Consider the following 19,710-nt stretch of genomic DNA (forward strand, 5'->3'; position numbering starts at 1 on the left):
CAAAGACAGCAGGGGAAAAAAGGCAAATGGAGGTTGCATGGAAACAACGAGGAAGTGGGGTGTCTGCAAAATGGCAGATCTGCTAGGGACGCTTAGCAGTAGGACCCCGGTGCAAACACAAAACCATGGAGAAACACCACTGCAAAGCAAACAACCGCAGGTTAAGTAGTATATGCATAAATGGCCATTGTGCAAACAAGTCTGGTTACCACAAGTGGTCTGGGGCTTTAATTTCTTGAAAGCTCTGTTTCAAAATCTCCTAAAATTGCAGGCATCCATATTGATTAAGAGGGGGATACAAAATATAAAAGTATAGCACAACTTTTATTTTGGGACAAACAAACATATTCCAAGAGGGACAGAAAACAAGCTTTTGAGCTGGCCAGAATTTTTCAACAGGCTGAATGAGCCGGTGGGGTGCGGGGGGCAGGGGTGGTTAATCATGGGTATGCTGGCAGAGCCCCCCAAAGCCTGGCCTCTGTAACTTAATTTTGCTGCAGACAATTAAGATTACATGTTGCTGGGTAAAAATCGATTTGAAGATGTCTCTGAGGGGGTCTGGAGGAAGAACCAAATAGGAGAGTCCTCTTGAAAAGATAAATTACGCTTATTCAGAAAAAAAAAACACCCTCCATTCCTCCACACCTTTCCCCTTTAGTCATGATTATTTAACAAGCTCAGTTTTTTTAAAAAAAATCATGCATGCCAGATTACTTTGGGACAGTTGCCCAGCAATGCTGGCAAAATCCATCTCCTGTAAAATAAAAACTCATGGAAATGAAATGTTTTTTTCCCCCAAGCCCACATCAGAATAATTTGTGACTGTGATCTCCCCTGCTAGTGGAGAGACAGAGGACGATCATTCCACAACCCCCTTATATCCTCACAAAAATTCAGACCCCATTGAGTACAAAACACCACACATGTAATCATGTGTTTCAGTTAAGCAGTATTTTACTGTAAAGACACAAACACAGACAGCAGCAACCTGGGGGGCGCTATATGCTTCCAACCATTAGAAGCTGAAATCTGCAGAGAAGTGCCGCTTTTTACATTACATCCCAGCCCGCCACAAGTTCTGGAAAGAAGAAGGCAAATCGTCAAGGACAGCCAGTCTGGTCTATCACACGAAAGTCCCACATTCCTGGTGACCAAGCATCCATCAAATGTTGTCTGTGGTTTGTCAGATCATTTGACTATTCAGACCGCAGTTGATTTTTAAAAAGCAGGTCACAAGGGCATTTTCCTAATGAATACATGGGGAAGGCTATTTGCATTTTTTGGCCAGGCTGGGACAACCAGAGTTGTTTGTTGCCTTCCCAGTTCCATAAAGCCAGAAACGCTGCCCCAACAAAGAGATTTTTGCATTCTCAATCATCTATTTGTACTACTGTCTCATAATTTGCTTGGGAGATTTGAACGAGGATAATTAATGCCTTGCAGTTGCTTCCGGGGACAAAGTCCTTCTGGCATGCTGGTGACTCTTAAAACACCACAGTTAAGGACAAAGCTTCAAATAAAAGGCTGCAGTTCAGAACAATGTGGTGTCTGCCCTATGGTAAAAGGGAGAGGAAGAGAGGCCTCCATACTTAATGCTAAGTCTCATACAGCTTACCCACCTCCCAAAGAATGTTGTCACCTAGAGTTGTCAACGTAGAGATCTTCCAGTATTACAATTAATCCTCAGACAACAGATCAGTTCCTGTGGATGGCCGCTTTAGCGGGTGGACTTTATGGTACCGGACCCTTGCCAAGGTTCCTCTACAAACCCTGCCCTCCCTAGACCCTCTCTAGACACCACTTTCAAACCCTTCAGATATTTTTCTGTCTGCACCCTGGGGGCAGGGGCGCTTCAGGCAAAATAGGAAGACCAAAGGAGCAGCAGTTGCGTAGGAGGTTAAGAGCTCGTGTATCTAATCTGGAGGAATCGGGTTTGATTCCCAGCTCTGCCGCCTGAGCTGTGGAGGCTTATCTGGGGAATTCAGATTAGCCTGTGCACTCCCACACGCGCCAGCTGGGTGACCTTGGGCTAGCCACAGCTTCTCGGAGCTCTCTCAGCCCCACCTACCTCACAGGGTGTTTGTTGTGAGGGGGGAAGGGCAAGGAGATTGTCAGCCCCTTTGAGTCTCCTGCAGGAGAGAAAGGGGGGATATAAATTCAAACTCTTCTTCTTAATTGGCTTCTGGGGGAAGATACATCCCTCACTATTACACAAATGCACAGGAAGAAAGTTTGAGGTATTAATGCAGGAATTATTTCACTGTCACATATGCATTTCCTTCTATATGACGCAAAAAGATGTGTTATTTTCTCTCAAAGGGAGAAGCCCAATTTATGCAGGTCTTCTTCAGTCTGCCAGTCAATTTTAAAGACCGTCCTGGTCTCCACTGATAAGATGAACCCAGCACACTTACCTACTCAACATCTGAGCTATTTCCATAGGAGGAGCTACAAGGGGACCGGGGGTGCGCTTTGCACCGGGAGCGCGTCTGGGGGGCAGCAAAAATTTAAGGTTTGTTTTTTGCACTTTTTAGTGTTTTTCAGTTTTTGGCCTACAGGGGATGCAGTTTTTAGACTAGCAGCACCAAAATTTCAGGGAGTTTTCGGGGGACTCTCCTGATGATACCACCCAAGTTAGGTGGGGTTTGGTTCAGGGGGGTTCCGGGGAATTTATGGACTCCCAAAGGGGGTGCCCCGTCCCCCATTGTTTCCAATGGGAGCTAATAGGAGATGGAGGCTACATCTTTGAGAATCCATAACTTTGGACCCCCTGAACCAAATTTCACCAAACCTGGCTGGTATCATCAGGATAGTCTCCTAAAGATACTCTGAAATTTTGATACTGCTAGCCTAAGAACTGCGCCTCATGCAGGCCAAAAACTGAAAAAACACTAAAAAATACAAAAAACACAAACGAACATGGGGGGGCAACAAAACTCAAATGTTGTACCGGGCTCCATTTTACCTAGCTATGCCTCTGGCTATTTCTGATTAGAAAAGCCCCCGTTTACTTTTTGAAATGACCACTCTAAGTTCATGTACAGTGCATTTCCCATATCAAATCCAAAAGTGTCACTTGTTAATAGGAACAGTCAATTGAGTAAATAGCAAAGTGCATTCTTCTTTCCACTAAACGATAGGTCTCAAATGCTATCTAATGGACTGGCTGGTTTAGTTAAAAACACAACTTCAAAAATGAATCAGTAAGTTTCACATTGTCTAGCTCTGTAGTTTTTTCTATCAAGTGGTTCTTCCTTTGCCTGATGAAGATGGATAAACAGCAAGTCAAATGTATTTGCTTTGAAAACTGATCACCAACTCCAACGTTTAGTCTCTTTTGACAGCTAAATGAAAAAGATTAGCACATTCATTGTCCTCTCAGAAATTTAGCGGAAGTGTTTTTCCAAATACCCTAAATCTGTTAAAGACAATGGTGTTTTAAAAGCAAGTGAGGATCCAAAGAGACATCCACTGTGCAAGAAACCCAACCCAAAATTGTCTTGAATGTTAGAAGTTTTCCTTACCAACCAGATACTAGAACATATGAAGAATAATCAGCAAAATCACACAGGGAAAGTTTTATTACCACAGAACACAAGCTCTGCCTTCAGTGCTTCCCACATTTAAAAAACCACACCTAGAAAGAACATTCAAACAGGACACTTTGCTCCATACACATGGCCCCAGAAAACAGTCTGCAATATCATAACTACAACTGCCAGCCCCCAGTGAAGGATACACCACCTCTTGTTGGAATTTCCTGCCACAGCACAGAGCAGTGACCAGAGAAAGATTTTTTTAATGGACAACAGCATGATGTCACTTCTGGTAAATGCAAAAAATGGCATCACATCTCTAGAAATTGGCCAAAATTCAATGGCTTTACCATAAGGCTTTGGCCAATTCCTAGATAGGCATCATACTGCTGCCACCACCCAAATACCTCTACTAACCAGTCTTCTGCTGGCTGTCAGGCCCGTACAGCGACCTTATGAAGAAACTGATTGGATAAAAGAATGTTTGTGAACCACAGGTAATCTACTCTGAGATTTAAAGACAAACAATGGGACATAAATGAAAACTATAATATTTCAGTTCTGCTGTTCCACCAAGACTGCCCCTAAGTAGGCAGTCTCCATTTTAATTGGGGGAATTAGCTGCGAAGACAGAGTGAGAGGGGGAAAGAAAGAAAGAAAGAAAGAAAGAAAGAAAGAAAGAAAGAAAGAAAGAAAGAAAGAAAGAAAGAAAGAAAGAAAGAAAGAAAGAAAGAAAGAAAGAAAGAAAGAAAGAAAGGTCTTCTGCTTCAGTTTGGTTTGAGACAACAGTCTATTTTGGTTTGGTCTAACACTTCGATTTCAAAGCAATATCTGTTCCCTGAAATTGCCCTGTCACTACCATTATATATCGAATAAATCAGTGAGTTTTTCTAATTCTTACAAGTGTTCTTCCTTCTCCTGTAAAGAAACAAATACCTCTAAGATGGTAACTTCTACCACACCCCTCATTTGAAAACATTTTCCTCTCTTCCTTTGAAGTACAGTTGTATTTATTTAAATTTGATCAACTGAATAATGTGACAATCGACTAAGATCTCTTTGAGCAGGTGATGCACATAGCAAATATGCTATTCAATTCCATCCCAGCCAAGAGATGCAGTCATACTACCACTTAATTTGGAAAAAGTGTTAAAATATTAGTTGCAAGTAAATAGCATCATTCTAAAAATTTCTTCTGGACCAAAAGAAAGACCTGGCAGTTGGGAAATTACTAAAATGGGAATGCGTGTAAAATAGGCAAGGATAAGAGAAGCCAGAAAACAGTCACAGACCACAAAGGACATGGTACGAATTCAGCTTATTATTTATTGGAAATCAAATTAAAATGTTAAAGCAAGACAATCCTACACACACACACACTTCATAGGATTCTGCCTCTTCTCCAAAAACCTAGCTCCAGATGCCTGTTCCATTTGAGGTTAGATGGGTATTGGTGATTAGAGACAGCTTTCTTCGTGGTTCTGTTCTGGATGAGGTTTAACATTCCCAGAAACACTCAGCAGACACCCTACTCCAGTAGTGGCGAACCAATGGCACTCCAGATGTTCATGGACTACAACTTCCATCAGCCCTTGCCAGCATGGCCAATTGGGCATGCTGGCAGAGGCTAATGGGAATTGTAGTCCTTGAACATCTGGAGTGCCATAGGTTCGCCACCACTGCCCTACTCCATGTTCCATTAGGTGCAACTAGAGTCACCAAGTCCCCTCCCCTGCCCCCAGCCACTGGTGAGGGGCAGGGAACATAGAGTTGCCAGATCCAGGTTAGGAAACTCCTGGAGATTTTTGGATGGAGCCTGGGAGGGCAAGGACTTCAGTGGAGTACAAGCAGGCCATAGAGTCCACCCTCTAAAGCCATGGTGGCGAACCTTTGGCACTCCAGATTGGCCATGCTGGAAGGGGCTGATGGGAATTGGCCATGCTGGAAGGGGCTGATGGGAATTGTAGTCCATAACATCTGGAGTGCCAAAGGTTCACCACCACTGCTCTAAAGCATCCATCCCCCCCCCCCCCTGGGAACTGATCTCTATACCACAGGGCCTGTAGGACTTAGTTGTTCCACCGGGCTTTTGGGGAGGCTGGCAACTGACGGCACCCCCCCTCCTTTAACTAGGTGGCCCCTAATGCATCTATGGGGCCTCTGTTCCCCTCTCGGGGGGGGGGGTTTAAATTGTCAGATGGTGTTTATTATCTATGTATGTTGTATTTACTTGGTTTTAGTAACTGAATGTTATGGAGCCATATTTATTTTTATATTTGCAAGATTGTGCTCTTCCTGTATGTTGTACACCGCCCCGAGCCCCTCGGGGGTGGGTGGTATATAAAACAAATTAATAACAATAACAATAACAATAATATACTCTGGAGTTGAGCTGTCCTTCCAGGGGATCCCCAGGTCCCACCTGGAAGCTGGCATCCTTAGGTTCAATGTTAAAACATTTTTTTCTCCTCTCAGTAGTAGGCTGATTTCCCTTCGCCACTTCAGATTTGTTATTATTGCTGTTTTACGCATACTATATCAAGGCTTTCCAACAAAGGTATTTTCTGCTGCTCTCTTTTAATTTGTGGACGTCTGTTTTGTGATTTGCCTTGGAAATCACTGAGCAGAAGATTGAGAAGTTGCAAACGGTTGAAAATAAGTCACAGGTATTTCACAATGCTATGTCTGGTATAAATGGTTGGAAAAAAATGAAGTTCAAGAAGAAAGTCTCTGGTCACAGCAAAATTGCTATTTGATGATATCAACAAACATGGAAGGCTTTTCCATACTCTGACTGCTAAAAAGCTTTTTAACAGGGCTCACTTAAGGCTCTTAAGTGGACCCAGCCACTATGGGATAGAGGAATGGGTCCTTTTATAGTCATAGAAATAATAGCCATGGGAATAACTGGACAGGAAACAGATGGTGGGGATAAATGGACACATTCACAATGGAGGGAAACACACACTGGGGTCTACCAAGGATTATATTTAACAGAGGCCCACTATACATGGAGTATTTTCCTTTAGGGTCTTTTCTCTGCCTTGGGGTCACAGTTGGGTCTCCTTGCATTTCTATGTTTGCACATGAGGAAGTGCCCCACGGCCTGGTGCGTGGCTTTCCTGCACCCATGTCCAGGTTGCTCCTGGTCAGTCACAAGACTGCTGGGTTTTTTTTAAGCTCTTAGTTTTTTATATCGCTATTGTTTGTGTTGCCATTGCAAAGGCTCATTATTGTTATTTTTTTATTTTTTAAGAAAGCCAGTTGTCGACTCCCCAGAAATGTTTGCAAGGAGCAGCGGGGGAGGAGACCGGAGACCAGAGGGAGCAGAAACCCCAAAGCCAGAGAAAACATCAGGAATGGTGGGACTTGTGTAATCTTCCACACCATAAGTCTGAGCACGTCTGCAATCAAAACCCCGCCCCAAAGGAGACGTACCCTGACTTCAGGGCAGAGCACCCGTGTATAATCAGCTTAGAGTCAGGAGCAAGCCAGTCAAGTCTGTAAACAAATTATTCATGATGGTGAAAATCTAAGCAGACTGTGTAAAGCTCTGGCAGGAGCTCTCAAAAAAGGTTAAATAAGCAACACGTCACAAACAAAATTGTGCATTAATCTGAAGCATGTATATAGTCACCAAAAACATTACAATTTTACCATATACATTCTAAAGAGTGATGCAGAGGCCGTGACTTTCCAGGAAAGAAATGTTGGGGTTGTGCGACTATATTCATGTGAACACCAATTAGGTATACAACAACAGTGAAAAAGCCAGATTCTATAGAAAAGAGTTTAGAAAAGAGACCCTAACATTGTATATATATCTTTGTATATTTCTAGGGCACAGCCAGATTTGCAGTTACTGTCTTCCAAGGTCATTGGTTGCAAAGGGTTTAGAACAGGGACGTAGGTATAGAATTTTTTATGGGGTGGGCTCAGGGGGAGGGGCTTGGGGCCCCACCCACCCCTGGGGGCATGGCCCCACCTCCCCAAGCCCCACCTGCAGCCTGCAAGCCAGCTGGAGCCCGGGAAAGAAAGACTTTCTTTCCTGGGCTCCAGCTGGCTTGCAGCATGCAAGTGTGCGATGTGGCTGTGCCTGTGTGGGTGCACAGGAGCACCCACCAGACATGCAATAGGGGGAAAGAAACCCCCCCATACCTACATCCCTGATTTAGAAGGAACATTTATTTCCTCATTGGATTATGTGGATGGAATTCTTCATACTGTTCTGATACCAAGGATATCACAGAAAAGGTGCAGAAGAGGACAACTGAAGTGGTTGAGCATCTTTCCTATGAGGAAAACCTAAAGTTGTTTGGGGCTTTTAAGATTTTTTAAAAATATGGAAACATGGAATATGACATGGAATATGGAAGACATGGAATATGACAGGAAAACTGATAATTCAATGAAAGCACATTAAGAATACCACAGCTTGGTATTGTCAAAGGCTTTCACGGCCGGATTCAACTGGTTGTTGTGGGTTTTCCAGGCTGTGTGGTCGTGGTCTGGTAGATCTTGTTCCAATGCATCTGTGGCTGGCATGTTCAGAGGTATATCACAGAGGGAAGTCTGTTACACACTGTGTCCAGTACAGACTTCCCTCTGTGATACACCTCTGAAAATGCCAGCCACAGATGCAGGTGAAATGTTAGGAACAAGATCTACCAGACCACAGCCACACAGCCTGGAAAACCCACAACCACCACAGCTTAGGTTCACCTGATGAAACCAGTTGGCAGTAGGTTCAAGACAAACTGAAGAAATTCTGTTTTACACAACACATAATTAACTTATCGAATTTGCTTCTGTAAGACATGAACTTAGCTCAGATAACTTTAGAAGTCTGTACAACATCATGAAACTATGAATAGATTTTGTCCACCATGGCTTTGCAGAATGCCAATATCAGGAGTTAGTGTACATTTCAATAACAGCAAACTTATATTGCACTCCTGGTTAGAAGTATCTTGGAAGCACTGGGCCAGCTACTATTGGACATAAAATGACTGATTAGGGGAGCCCTTGGCCTGTTCTCGTGAGACAGCTCTTATGTCTGTAACAGACTGAAATAAAAAATTCTTCCCTACACTGGGTCAGAAATTAAAACTGGGAGTTCACAAGAAGCAAACTAGTCTTGTTATTATTGCTTGCCTCTGAATAGTGACCTTCAACTTCCTTGATGGTTGCCCATCCAAGTACAAATCAGGGTAGACCCTGCTTAGTTTCCAAATGTAATGAGATTGGGCTAGCCCAGGGGTGTCCAACTCTGGCATTTCAGATGTTCATGGACTACAATTCCCATCAGCCCCAATTGGCCATGCCAGCAGAGGCTAATAAGAATTATAGTCCATGAGCTTCTGAAGTGCCAGAGTTGGATGCCCCTGGACTAGACTGTGTCATCCAGGTCAGAGGACAGGTAATACAAACCAACAGAATAGTATTGTTGAAGACTTTCACGGCTGGAATCACTGGGGTGCTGTGCGGTTTCCAGGCTGTATGGCCGTGTTCTAGCAGCATTCTCTCCTGACGTTTCGCCTGCATCTATGGCTGGCATCTTCAGAGGATCTGATAGTTGGAAAGGAAAGCAAGTAGAGTATATATACCTGTGAGTAAGGTCAATAGATGAGGGCATCTGAATAGGATTGGCCTGGCAAGTGAGTAACAATGAAGTGAAGCATGTGAGTAACAAAAGAGATAGCAAGGTCAATAGGTGAGGCATCTGAATAGAAGTAGTCTGGTCTTTGTTCCCTTTGATTATCTGTAGTCATCCTGTGCCTGTGTAGAGCTGATCAGTCACTGTCTTGACTCTAGTGTTTTTCAAAACTGGCAGCCAAATTCTGTTCATTTTCATAGTTTCTTCCTTTCTGTTGAAATTGTCCATGTGCTTGTGGATTTCAATGGCTTCTCTGTGTAGTCTGATGTAGTGTGGTTGTCAAGAGTGGTCCAGAATTTCCTGTGTTTTCAAATAATATTCTGTCTCCAGGTTGCTTTATTATGTGTTCTGCGATTGCTGAGCTTTCTGGCTGAAATAGTCTGCGAGTGCCTTTTGTGTTCTTTTGATTCGTGTGGTTCTGGGCGCTGCGTTTGGTGGTTCCTATGTAGACTTGTCCACAGCTACATGGTATGCGATAGACTCCTGCAGTAGCTAGAGGATCCCTCTTATCCTTTGCTGAACGTAGCATTTGTTGAATTTTCTTAGTGGGTCTGTAGATTGTTTGTAGATTATGCTTCTTCATCAATTTTCCTATGCAGTCAGTGGTTCCCTTGACGTATGGTAAGAACACTTTCCCTCTAGATGGCTCTTTATCCTTGTTCATGTGGCTTGTTCTTGGTCTTGCAGCTCTTCTGATGTCTGTAGAAGAGTAACTATTAGCCTGTAGAGCCCGGTTTAGGTGGTTCAATTCATCTTGAAGGAGGTGAGGTTCACAGATTCTGTTTGCACGATCTACCAAAGTTTTTATGGTGCTCCTTTTTTGTCCTGGATGATCATTGGAGTTTTTGTGTAGATATCTATCTGGGTGTGTAGGTTTTCTGTATACTGTGTGGCCCAATTGTTGGTTTGGTCAGCAGAATAGTACTGCAAGTGTCAAGCACTGTCCACCACTTGACAGCTTTTCCATCAAGAAGTGACAGCTCTCATTTCCCAACTGGACGGAAGCTTGCTAGGTACAACAGCTAGGTAGGGTTGGAATTTCACTAGAATTTCCCTACCAAAACTGGGAGAAAGGTTACCATGACAACATAGACAGGTAGCTCCTACCCTTGACTGACAGAAGTCCATCTCCACCACCCCAGGGCTGAAGCTGGTCATCCATGCTCAGTTCCTAATAAGAATCCACAGCACATTAACCTATGTAATGGAAGGCCACCATCTATGACCACCCCAGATTGAAATACACCACAAGAAGAAAGCAAGGGCAGGCAAACAGTAAGAATCAAAGAATGTCTGGCAGACCACAAATAAGTTTGTCGTAAAACACAGGCAGTCAAATATGTGAGCTATGCCCATAAGCTACAGAAGAAAAAGGGAAAGTCTCAGAGTCATTTACTGACATGACGAAAACAAAAAAAAATCTTCTCTTACCTTGAACAGAACAATCATTAACTCTTGGAGGGTAAAAATAAAATTAACAGTTGCCAGTCTTAAACTTTTTCTATCCCACTTGGTACTCCTCTTCAAAGAGACCAATTAGCTAGTAATAGGATAATTATAACTTTTGCAAACATTTGAATGAGACTTGAAGTAGAAATATGGGACTGTCCTTTGACAATACTTCCCGAATCCCCATTTCTTCCATCAAACATAGATTGAAAGCTTCTATGCCTCCCTTCTTCTTATGACTAATATTGACTGGCTTTTATACTGGCCTCCCTGCAACTGGGCTTACAGTGGTGAACAGCCATAAATATACAGTTCAAGCAATGGATGCAACAGTTTCCAATATGGCGGCCTTTCAATAAAGTCAACAGGGGTTGGATCAGCCACGTTGCTTTCTATGGCACCAGTCAGAACCAAGACAAAACCAAACAAAAGATACCAAACAAGAAGCAACGCAAACAAGCCAATTCACTGATACGGAAAAGTATGATGATGTATTTTGAGGGGAATGTTTAATTACATTGCCATCTTGTATCCTGTTTTTCTGTAAAGTAGAATTGCTTCTGGATTGTTTACCAGTTTGTGGTATGACTAGGAGTACAGCCCACCATAGTAAAGAATACAGCGGGCTCCAGACAGGGTAGGGGGATGAAGGAGGGAGGGGTACTGGGCAGGCAGAAAAAGCATCAGGTGGTGGCAGAGGAGGTGGCAGCTGGGGAGACTACTTAGGGGCTGTGCGGCAGGGACAGGGCAGGTAGATCTCACTGGTTGGTTTTGTGGGGGAGGGAGAAAGGGCAGGGACTGGCCTAGCTTGGTCTGTGGAGGTGGGAGAGGGCAGGGGGAATGGAGAGGCTGGAGGTGGGCTATGCAGGGCAGCAGGTGGCAAAGTGCCAGTGCCTCACTGGTCCTGCTTGCCCGTGGAAGGTGGGAGAAGGCGGGCAAGTAGAATGGAGAGGCCTCAGTCCCAGGGGAGGCAGTTTGAATGTGAGAGACTCACTTCCAGCCAATGGGAACACAGCACTCACTTTTTTGGAAGCAAGTCGCCAACTCATTCCAGCCCTTAGGCTATTATGTACTAGAAAATGTTGTTAACTGTTTGAGCACGCAAGAAGGGTGGCATGGAACTTCAACAAATAAGGTGCAGAAGATTAGTAAAGTTATGTTCTTATGCGTTTGGAACTGTTTAGTTTGGAGAGGAGATGTCTGGGGGGGGGTATGATTGAAGTTTATAAAATTATGCATGGGGTAGAAAATGTCGACAGAGAAAATTTTCTCTCACATTAGTAGAATCAGGTGGCATATATTGAAAATGCTGGGGGGAAGAATTAGGACTAATAAAAGGAAACATTTCTTCACACAACGTGTGATTGGTGTTTGAAATATGCTGCCACAGGAGGTGGTGATGACCTGGATCGCTTTAAAAGGGGCTTGGACAGATTTATGGAGGAGAAGTCAATCTATGGCTACCAATCTTGATCCTCCTTGATCTGAGACTGCAAATGCCTTAGCAAACCAGGTGCTCAGGAGCAACAGCCGCAGAAGACCATTGCTTTCACATCCTGCATGTGAGCTCCCAAAGGCACCTGGTGGCCCACTGCAAGTAGCAGAGTGCTGGACTAGATGGACTCTTGTCTGATCCAGCAGGCTCTTTCTTATGTTCTTAAGGGAATGATAAAATATTGCAAATTGTAAGTATCAGAAATCTTTCATACTGGAAAAGACCTATGCTGGAGCACATGCCTCCTTTATTGCTAGATCAGATCGACTTTACTCATATAGTCTAACCATTTCGGGGTGGGAGGATCAGTTTGCAAGCGACCCACTCAGCTGACTCTGGTATCACTTTCTACAGAATGCCACATCTCCCCTTTCCACCCTAAATCCAAAAGCGACACAGCTGTGGCCTACAGATTAATATCGTACAAAACGATCTTGTATATCTGTGGCCTAGACATTAGCGTTGTCCCAACCGATCCCATATACATTACCCTTGTAAAAACTCTCACAAATTACTCATGGCTGTGAACATTACAATTACATGATACATTCCAGCACACCTTGTAGGTGTGTGTGCGGGGGGGGGGGGACTTTTCCTGTTTCTATCCCATCCACATGCTGTAAACCCATAGGTTCAAAATTCATACAGTGAGAAACTCTACTAACCAAGTTGGTCAAGCCTTGAGAGAATACTTAAGTTTCCTGTTTTCCACTTCCTGAAATCACAGAACTGGAAGCAAATGTCCCATCATGGGATTTTCACTTAGAAGTCCAATGAAATATTCCTACAGCAGGTAACAAGTTTTCCCCAAGAACTGTTAAGATTAATAGCTTTAAGGAATCAGTTTTTAAAATCCCATCCAAAAGGCACAAACACTCACGGCTATCCATAAAGCGAAGCTAGAAAGTGAGCTCACTCTGAGCGATTCGGCCACTCCACACACCTTGTTAATTTTACAGAAACCAATGCACCTCTTTCAGTTACGTTTGCCGGGCCCTGAAAACGAGGCAGACACCTCTGAGGGAGATTTTTTGACAAGCAGCTCCACGGGTGCCATTCCATCATCTTTGATGGATCTCCGGGAGTTCAGGTTGAGGGCTAAATTGTCCCCTTAAGTGCTGCTTACAGATCTGAACTTGGCCATAAAATTCAACATATGCTTTGTTCAGCAGAAAGGAATGTGTCTCCCTGCCACAATTACTTATCTGTAAAATACAGAAGGCTACATCAAAGGAGAAAACTGAAATGGTGCTGGAAGACAAAGTCCTGTTACCAGCACAGAAATTGACACACTCCTTATGTTCTTGAACAGCAAATCGCTAGCTTGAAGAATGCAGAAGAAAGTTCTCAGTTGTTCTTTTTAAACACATTTGTACTTTGCCTTTCTCCTCAGTGAGGACCCAAAGCAGCTCTCCTGTTTTTCGCTCACGACATATCTGTGAGGTACTGTAGGTTAGACAGAGAGTGGTGACTAGACCAAAGAGAGCTTTCAAACTCCTTCTCTTCCTCTCCCCACAACTGGCACCTTGTGAGGTAGGTAGGGCTGAGAGAGTCTGAATGGCGATTCAAGCCCAGGACTTCCAGACTCCCTGCAACCACTACACCACACCAGCTCTTCAGCATGAGATGTACTCTCTGCAAACATGCGGGGATGAAGCAAGAGAACCCATTTTACTGCAGTATGATACAGAGACACAACATAACAGCTGCGGTGCATTTGATACGGCCGAAGCATCTTAAGAGAATGTACACCAGGCAGAGGCATGTCTAGGCAAACTGGAGCCTGGGGACAAAACCTGAGCTTGGCACCCCGCCCCACTCCACCCCCGCCCCGGCATAGGTGGCCACCCTCCTTCATGATGACCAAACAATGATTTTTTGCACCAGCTCACAAAACACCCCCCACAAAACATACATGGCTCTCTCCCCACCACTTTCCTAATTGTGTCCTCACACCAACCCTGTGAGGTAGGCTGCTAGCCTGAGAAACAGCTCCAAACCAGTGCAAGGGGAATTAACTTTTAAGCATGTAAATCTCTCACAAGTCACCCCATATCAGAAGGTTTACCAAACAAACGTCAGCATCATCTTCAGTTCTGCTGCTGCTGGGCTCCCTGCTCAGCTTGCCTTTTCCTGTGCCTGCCGGGCCCGGCTGCTGGAAAAGGCTTCTGAGTAATGCCACACTTAATTTAAGGTGAATAAGGCACGCTGGGTCAGAGGGAGGGGAGGTGTAGCTCCCCAGTCCTGTTCCTGGGAGCCCAGTGGGATTTCTCCCCCGCCCCTGGACACTCCAGGCCACCGTACAGAGTGGGCGGGGCTACGACAGGCACTGGGAGCAGTTGGCTGCTTCAGTGCCTGCTTGCTAGGGCTTGCTCAATCACTGCTGTGTAGGAGGATGTTTTGGCGCCCCCCACATGACCTCAATCGATGCGCCCGGGGACAAAGGGTACCCCACGTCCCTAGGCAAGTACGCCAGTGACGCCAGAGCACCTGACTTCACCAGAACTCCGTTCCAGGTTGATGCACTTACCGCTGAAACAAAACCACAAACTCCAGTGACCAAGGAAGGACCTTGGGGCCTGGACTATGGAACACAACAACCCCCTCCATAAGCCACACTAACCTCCACCTCACCAACAGCCAATGCCATGATGAGAAATCTGCTCCCCTTTAAAGGAGTCATGTTTATGTCCAGGAGAACTGATCCCTATAGTCAGAAGATCGGTTTTAACACCCAGAGACTTTGGGGCCCCACTGAGAAATCAGCCCCTCTGCACTCTTGCAGGGATGAAAGGATGCCCAAATTTGGCCACTCCCAAGCGGACTGTATTTTAGGATTTTGCGTGTTTGCCTTTGTTTAGTACTCTTGACATATTCGTTTTATTAAAGGTACAGGCAAAAAAAGACGTTTTAGAATTTTAGGTTATAGCAATTGTTTCTTTCTGCTTGTTTACTGGACAGTGTCGGTATTAAAGATTTCAACAGATCTCTTGGTTGGGCTTTCGGTCAGAGTGTCTGAGCCAACTTTCCTGGACCTTGTGTTATTTTTTTTTAGAAGTATGTTTTATCTGTGTTGATTATTTGATGATTGAATACTGTGAGCTGCCCGAGCCCTGCCCTGTGACGGAGAGGGGAGGGGCAGGGGGATAAGCCTGAAATAAAGGAAAAACTAGAGGAAACCTTTCCATGTGTACCTCCTACCTTCAGCTTTGATCACCCCGAAGTAAGACACAGTTCACTTAATATTAGCTTTACCCTTCCAGAGATGATTCCCCACATCCCTCACCCAATGGCATCCACACAAGCACCATCCAGTGCCCCCACTCCCAATAACTGGGAGTATGTCCACTCTTTCTTCGAGCCATTAACTTACTCTCCCTCAAGGGGGAAAGAGCCCCCTTAGACGGACCCTTCCCCAGGGAAGAAAGAGGTCCCAGGACCTGTGTTCCTCCAGGGGAGATAAGACCCCCAGGACCCCTCCCCCAGGGGAGAAAGAGCTCCACGGGACCCACATCCGTCCATCAGAGAAACAGCACCCCAGGACCACATCCCTCCAGCGAAAAAAGAGCCCCCAGGGAGAAAGAACCCCCAGGACCCCTCCCCCAGGGGAGAGAGCCCCCCCCCCCCGAACCACATCCCTCCAGAGAAGAAAGATCCACCTAAAACCTGCATCCCTCCAGGGGAGAAAGGACCCTTCCCCAGGACCTCCCTCTCTGCAGGGGAGAAAGAGACCCCCCCCCCAGACCCCTCCGCCGCTTGAGGGGAGCCCGAGCTCCTTCCCCAGCCCGGCCGCCCCCGGTCCCGTCGCCCTCACCTCCACCCAGCGGCGAGCCTCGGCGAACGCCCCGTCGGCATCCTCTCGTCCCTGCATGGCCGACGGCGGACCAGCGCTGCTCCCTCTGTAAAGGACAAGTAAGCGGCGGGCCAAGTGTCAAGGGCGGGCGCGGGAGGCAACCCTAGCCTTCCACCTCCTCTCCCCGCCGCCCCTCAAAGGCTGCTGCGCCCGCAGGGGAAAACCCACCGCCCAGGCGCCTCGTTGCGCGCGCCCCGTCCCGCCGGTCCAAGGTCCCCCGACCTTCCCAAAAGAGAGCCCGGCCGGGATGCTCCCTTCTCCGTCCGCTCACCTAGGGAATTTGGGCGAGCAGCAGCAGCGACGCCGGCCGTCCCCCCGGAGCAAACTTTTCGGCAAACTTTCCGGAAAGGGGACTCTCGGCCCCCACCTGGCGGCAGGTAGGCGAAGCGCAGCGCCTAGCCGGCCCAGACAGTGGGGCGCTTAAGTATGTCGGGCAACGGCCCCCGCAGGGCGGAGGATCCCAAAGCCTGGGGAGCGGGCTGGATTGGCGCAGCTGTTTCGGAGGAGCCTAAGAAGAGCTGCGGGGGGGGGGGGGGGGGCTTTTAAGGGAAGGGGTGGGGGGGGAGCACCAACCTTCCAGGGGCCCCGACGGGCCTCCTGCCTCATCTTCCTTGGAGAACAAGCAAGCAGGTGATTCAACACCTGTTGGTCCTCACCAATCACTTCATTGCAGAGGAGGGAGGTGTGTGCTTTCAGGAACAGCCAGGAGGTTTTTTTTAGGAACCTGCGTTACCCTCCGAAACCTTTTAAATACATGGAAGTACATAGGTCTACTCTGGAGGAGGGCGACTTTACTTGGGGTTTCACTAGGAATCATTTTTACCTTTGCAGCTTCCACATCAAGAAAACCCTTGCTGTATGTTGCAATGAAGTGAAGGCCTGGGCTAGAGAGAGAGAGTGATTCCTAGACCAGCTGTTCTTCCCTCCCCCTGAAAAAAAGCGATTTCTTTCTGGGGCGGGAACCCAGTAGATATCAACCACCCTCCTGTTTATGTACTTATTCCAACACACATACCCCAAGCCCAGAGATGGTGCTTTTTGTTCCTGCGGGTAAGAATGCAGGCCTTTGTGACAGTCGCGTGGGGGAACGGAAGGCATTCTGTTTGCTTTGCGGGTATCAATCACATCTTTTGTGGGCTTGGAAAGTCTTAACAAGAGGAGATGTCAGGGGAGAGATTCACAGCATCGTGTGACAGCCCCGGGGTCCTCCTCGCCCGGTACAAAAATGAAGCCTCAAATATTTCAAGTTATTACCAAGGCTGTTAAGCCAGCACACGCATCTCATTCCTCCACCCGCAAATATTCCCTATATTCAACCTTATAAGGGAGTTAGTTTATGAACAGGATTAAAATATATTGTTAGTATTCTTGATTTTCCCCACTTGTTGGTTTCTGAGAACCCAACTGAAAATTTGCGGCGTGATCCTAAACTGAGTTATACCCTGTTAAATGCATCGGAATCAGTGTGCTTAAAAGGGTATTGATTTATTTAGGACTAATACATTGTTACACTCTTGATTGCAAAGTTTCTACTCGCTGCTTAACCTACTGAGAGAAAAATGAAAGAAACTCAAAGGTAAAACTGGGGGAATATTCATCCCAAACAATTGTACCTGTACATAAAGTCTAAAAAGCAATAGTAGACATTGTCCTTTGAGCCAGGACATTCCAGGATCCTTTTTTCAATCCCTAACAAAGCTTTGCACAATCTGTTTTCGGTGTGTTATATCTTCAGCCTTATAGCTAATGTGCTGTAAAGTTTATGCTGGAAAGAAGGCTGGTTTTATATTGGGATTGCCAACTTCCAGAAACTGCCTGGCAGAGGAGTATCGGAGGGTGGGAGGAATGGTGCCCAGAGACAACACTTCTCTGGGTGCCTGCATGCCCCCCACCCCTGCGCTCTGGGCCGGGGCTCAGGGGCACTGAGCCCCGCCCCCTGGCCTCCCTGCAGGCCAGTTCCTGCCATCCCCAGGGCCTGGGAAAGGCAAAAGCTGGCCTGCAAAGAGGGCAGGGGTGGGGCTCCGGGGAAAGGCAGCAGCAGCTGGGCCAGGAGCCTGGGCGCTCCCAGCCTGGTGCCGGTTGCTGCCAGGCCCGTGGGCCAGCCCCCCACCTCCATTGGAGGCATGCGCCTGCTTGCAGCTTCCAATAGAGGGGGGGGGGCAGCAGCTGAGCCAGGCCTCAAGCACTGGTTCAATCCCCCGGCAGGAGAGAGGCTTCCCGGCTGCACGGCTGGGTGCCCAGGCACAGGGGGAGCCCCCGCCCCCACCACATGACCCAGAGGCATGTGCCCGGAGACATGCGTGTCCCCATGTCTCTATAAGCGGTACGCCTCTGCAGCCTGGAGATTTGTTTTTGCAACTGATCTTCAAACTACAGATATCAGTTCCACTGGAGAACAAGTCTGCTTTGGAGGGTGGAATCTGTGGTACTATACTCCACTGAGAACCTCCTTTCCCCAAACCCTGCCCATGTCGGGTGCCACTCCCAAATCTCTGGGTATTTCCCAACCCAGAGATGGCAACCATCGTTTATATGCAGAACAGAAAGGGGAGGGGGATTTCAAATGACCTCCTTTTGTAACATCCCCCCCGCCTGATTGTTGAATTTATAAATTGGCCTGATAGATTTACACTCCAGGGCATCACAGGAAGTGAGCTATAACTCTCAAAGATTTAGTGTGGATTCCTGTTTAATTCTGCTACTACAGACATAACATCTGGAATGGTCATCAGGAAAGGAACAAGCAGCTGTTGGGCTCTATACCCTCTTGGTCTGGCAGGGCAGAATAGCCCACCAAGGGCACCTGTTACTTGTTACTGGACTTCATCTCAAGCATCCTTTAATTTTCCATCATTTGTTCCTAGATTCGGGGTCCCCCCCCCCAAGTCCTCCTTTCAGGGCTTTGCATGGTTATTTCTCTGATAGGATCCAGGTGTCCTCTTGCAAGGTAGCATTCCTGGAGTAAGCCTGCTGCATTGTTCCAGCACTTCGACAGCGATCTCTTTACTGGAGGAAGCATGTGGTTCTTATTTCAGACACAACCGTGGCTTTCAAAATGTGGGGGTGGGGGTGACCAATGGCCTCTGGCCTACAACGTGATTAACAACTATTCCCTCGCACCAAGCTTTTAAAATACTAAGTTTCATAGTTCTGTAAGTATTTCAACATTTTTCCCTTGAAAGAAAAAAAGAGGCAAAATCCTATCCTTTCACTGTTACCAAGCATCCTTTTTTATGCACGAGAGTTGGACAGTTCCCATCTTTTGCTCATTCAGCCCAAGACATTTAAAAATAAAACAGCCACACAACTATTTCCCCGCGACTGCCTGTTTCTAGCCTTCCTTCCTTCCTTCCTTCCTTCCTTCCTTCCTTCCTTCCTTCCTTCCTTCCTTCCTTCCTTCCTTCCTTCCTTCCTTCCTTCCTTCCTTCCTTCCCTCCTTCCCTCCTTCCGACTTTTATCCTTCCCTTTTCCCATCAAGGCAGGTCTCGGGACAGCTTACAACATATTTACACACACACACATATATTATGCACACACATATATACACACACATATACATAAATATATATTAATATTATCTAAAAGCATACATTACAGTAAAAACACCTTTGAAACTATGCAGATTAAAATCCACTATATGTATGCATATGTATGTATGTATGTATGCATGCATGCATGCATGCATGTATGCATGTATGTGTATATATGTGTGTGTGTGTGT

At 46.2% G+C, this 19,710-nt stretch overlaps 1 protein-coding gene across 7 annotated transcripts in view; it reads right to left on the reverse strand.

Annotated features, from left to right (window-relative positions):
• The window catches only part of LMO7 (LIM domain 7), a 199,779-nt gene extending 183,527 nt beyond the window's left edge, over nucleotides 1-16,252 (reverse strand). For 6 of the 7 annotated variants that reach the window (XM_048492318.1, XM_048492319.1, XM_048492317.1 and 3 more), the window contains exon 1: nucleotides 15,951-16,252. In XM_048492318.1, coding sequence (XP_048348275.1) covers nucleotides 15,951-16,007 — 57 coding nt within the window. In that variant the 5' untranslated portion in view covers nucleotides 16,008-16,252. The remainder of the gene's footprint in view (nucleotides 1-15,950) is intronic. The other variant, XM_048492310.1, reaches the window with a different exon arrangement.
• Between the last annotated feature and the right edge of the window lie 3,458 nt (nucleotides 16,253-19,710).

Source organism: Sphaerodactylus townsendi, linkage group LG04 (assembly GCF_021028975.2).
Source record: "Sphaerodactylus townsendi isolate TG3544 linkage group LG04, MPM_Stown_v2.3, whole genome shotgun sequence".
Lineage (NCBI taxonomy): Eukaryota > Metazoa > Chordata > Lepidosauria > Squamata > Sphaerodactylidae > Sphaerodactylus > Sphaerodactylus townsendi.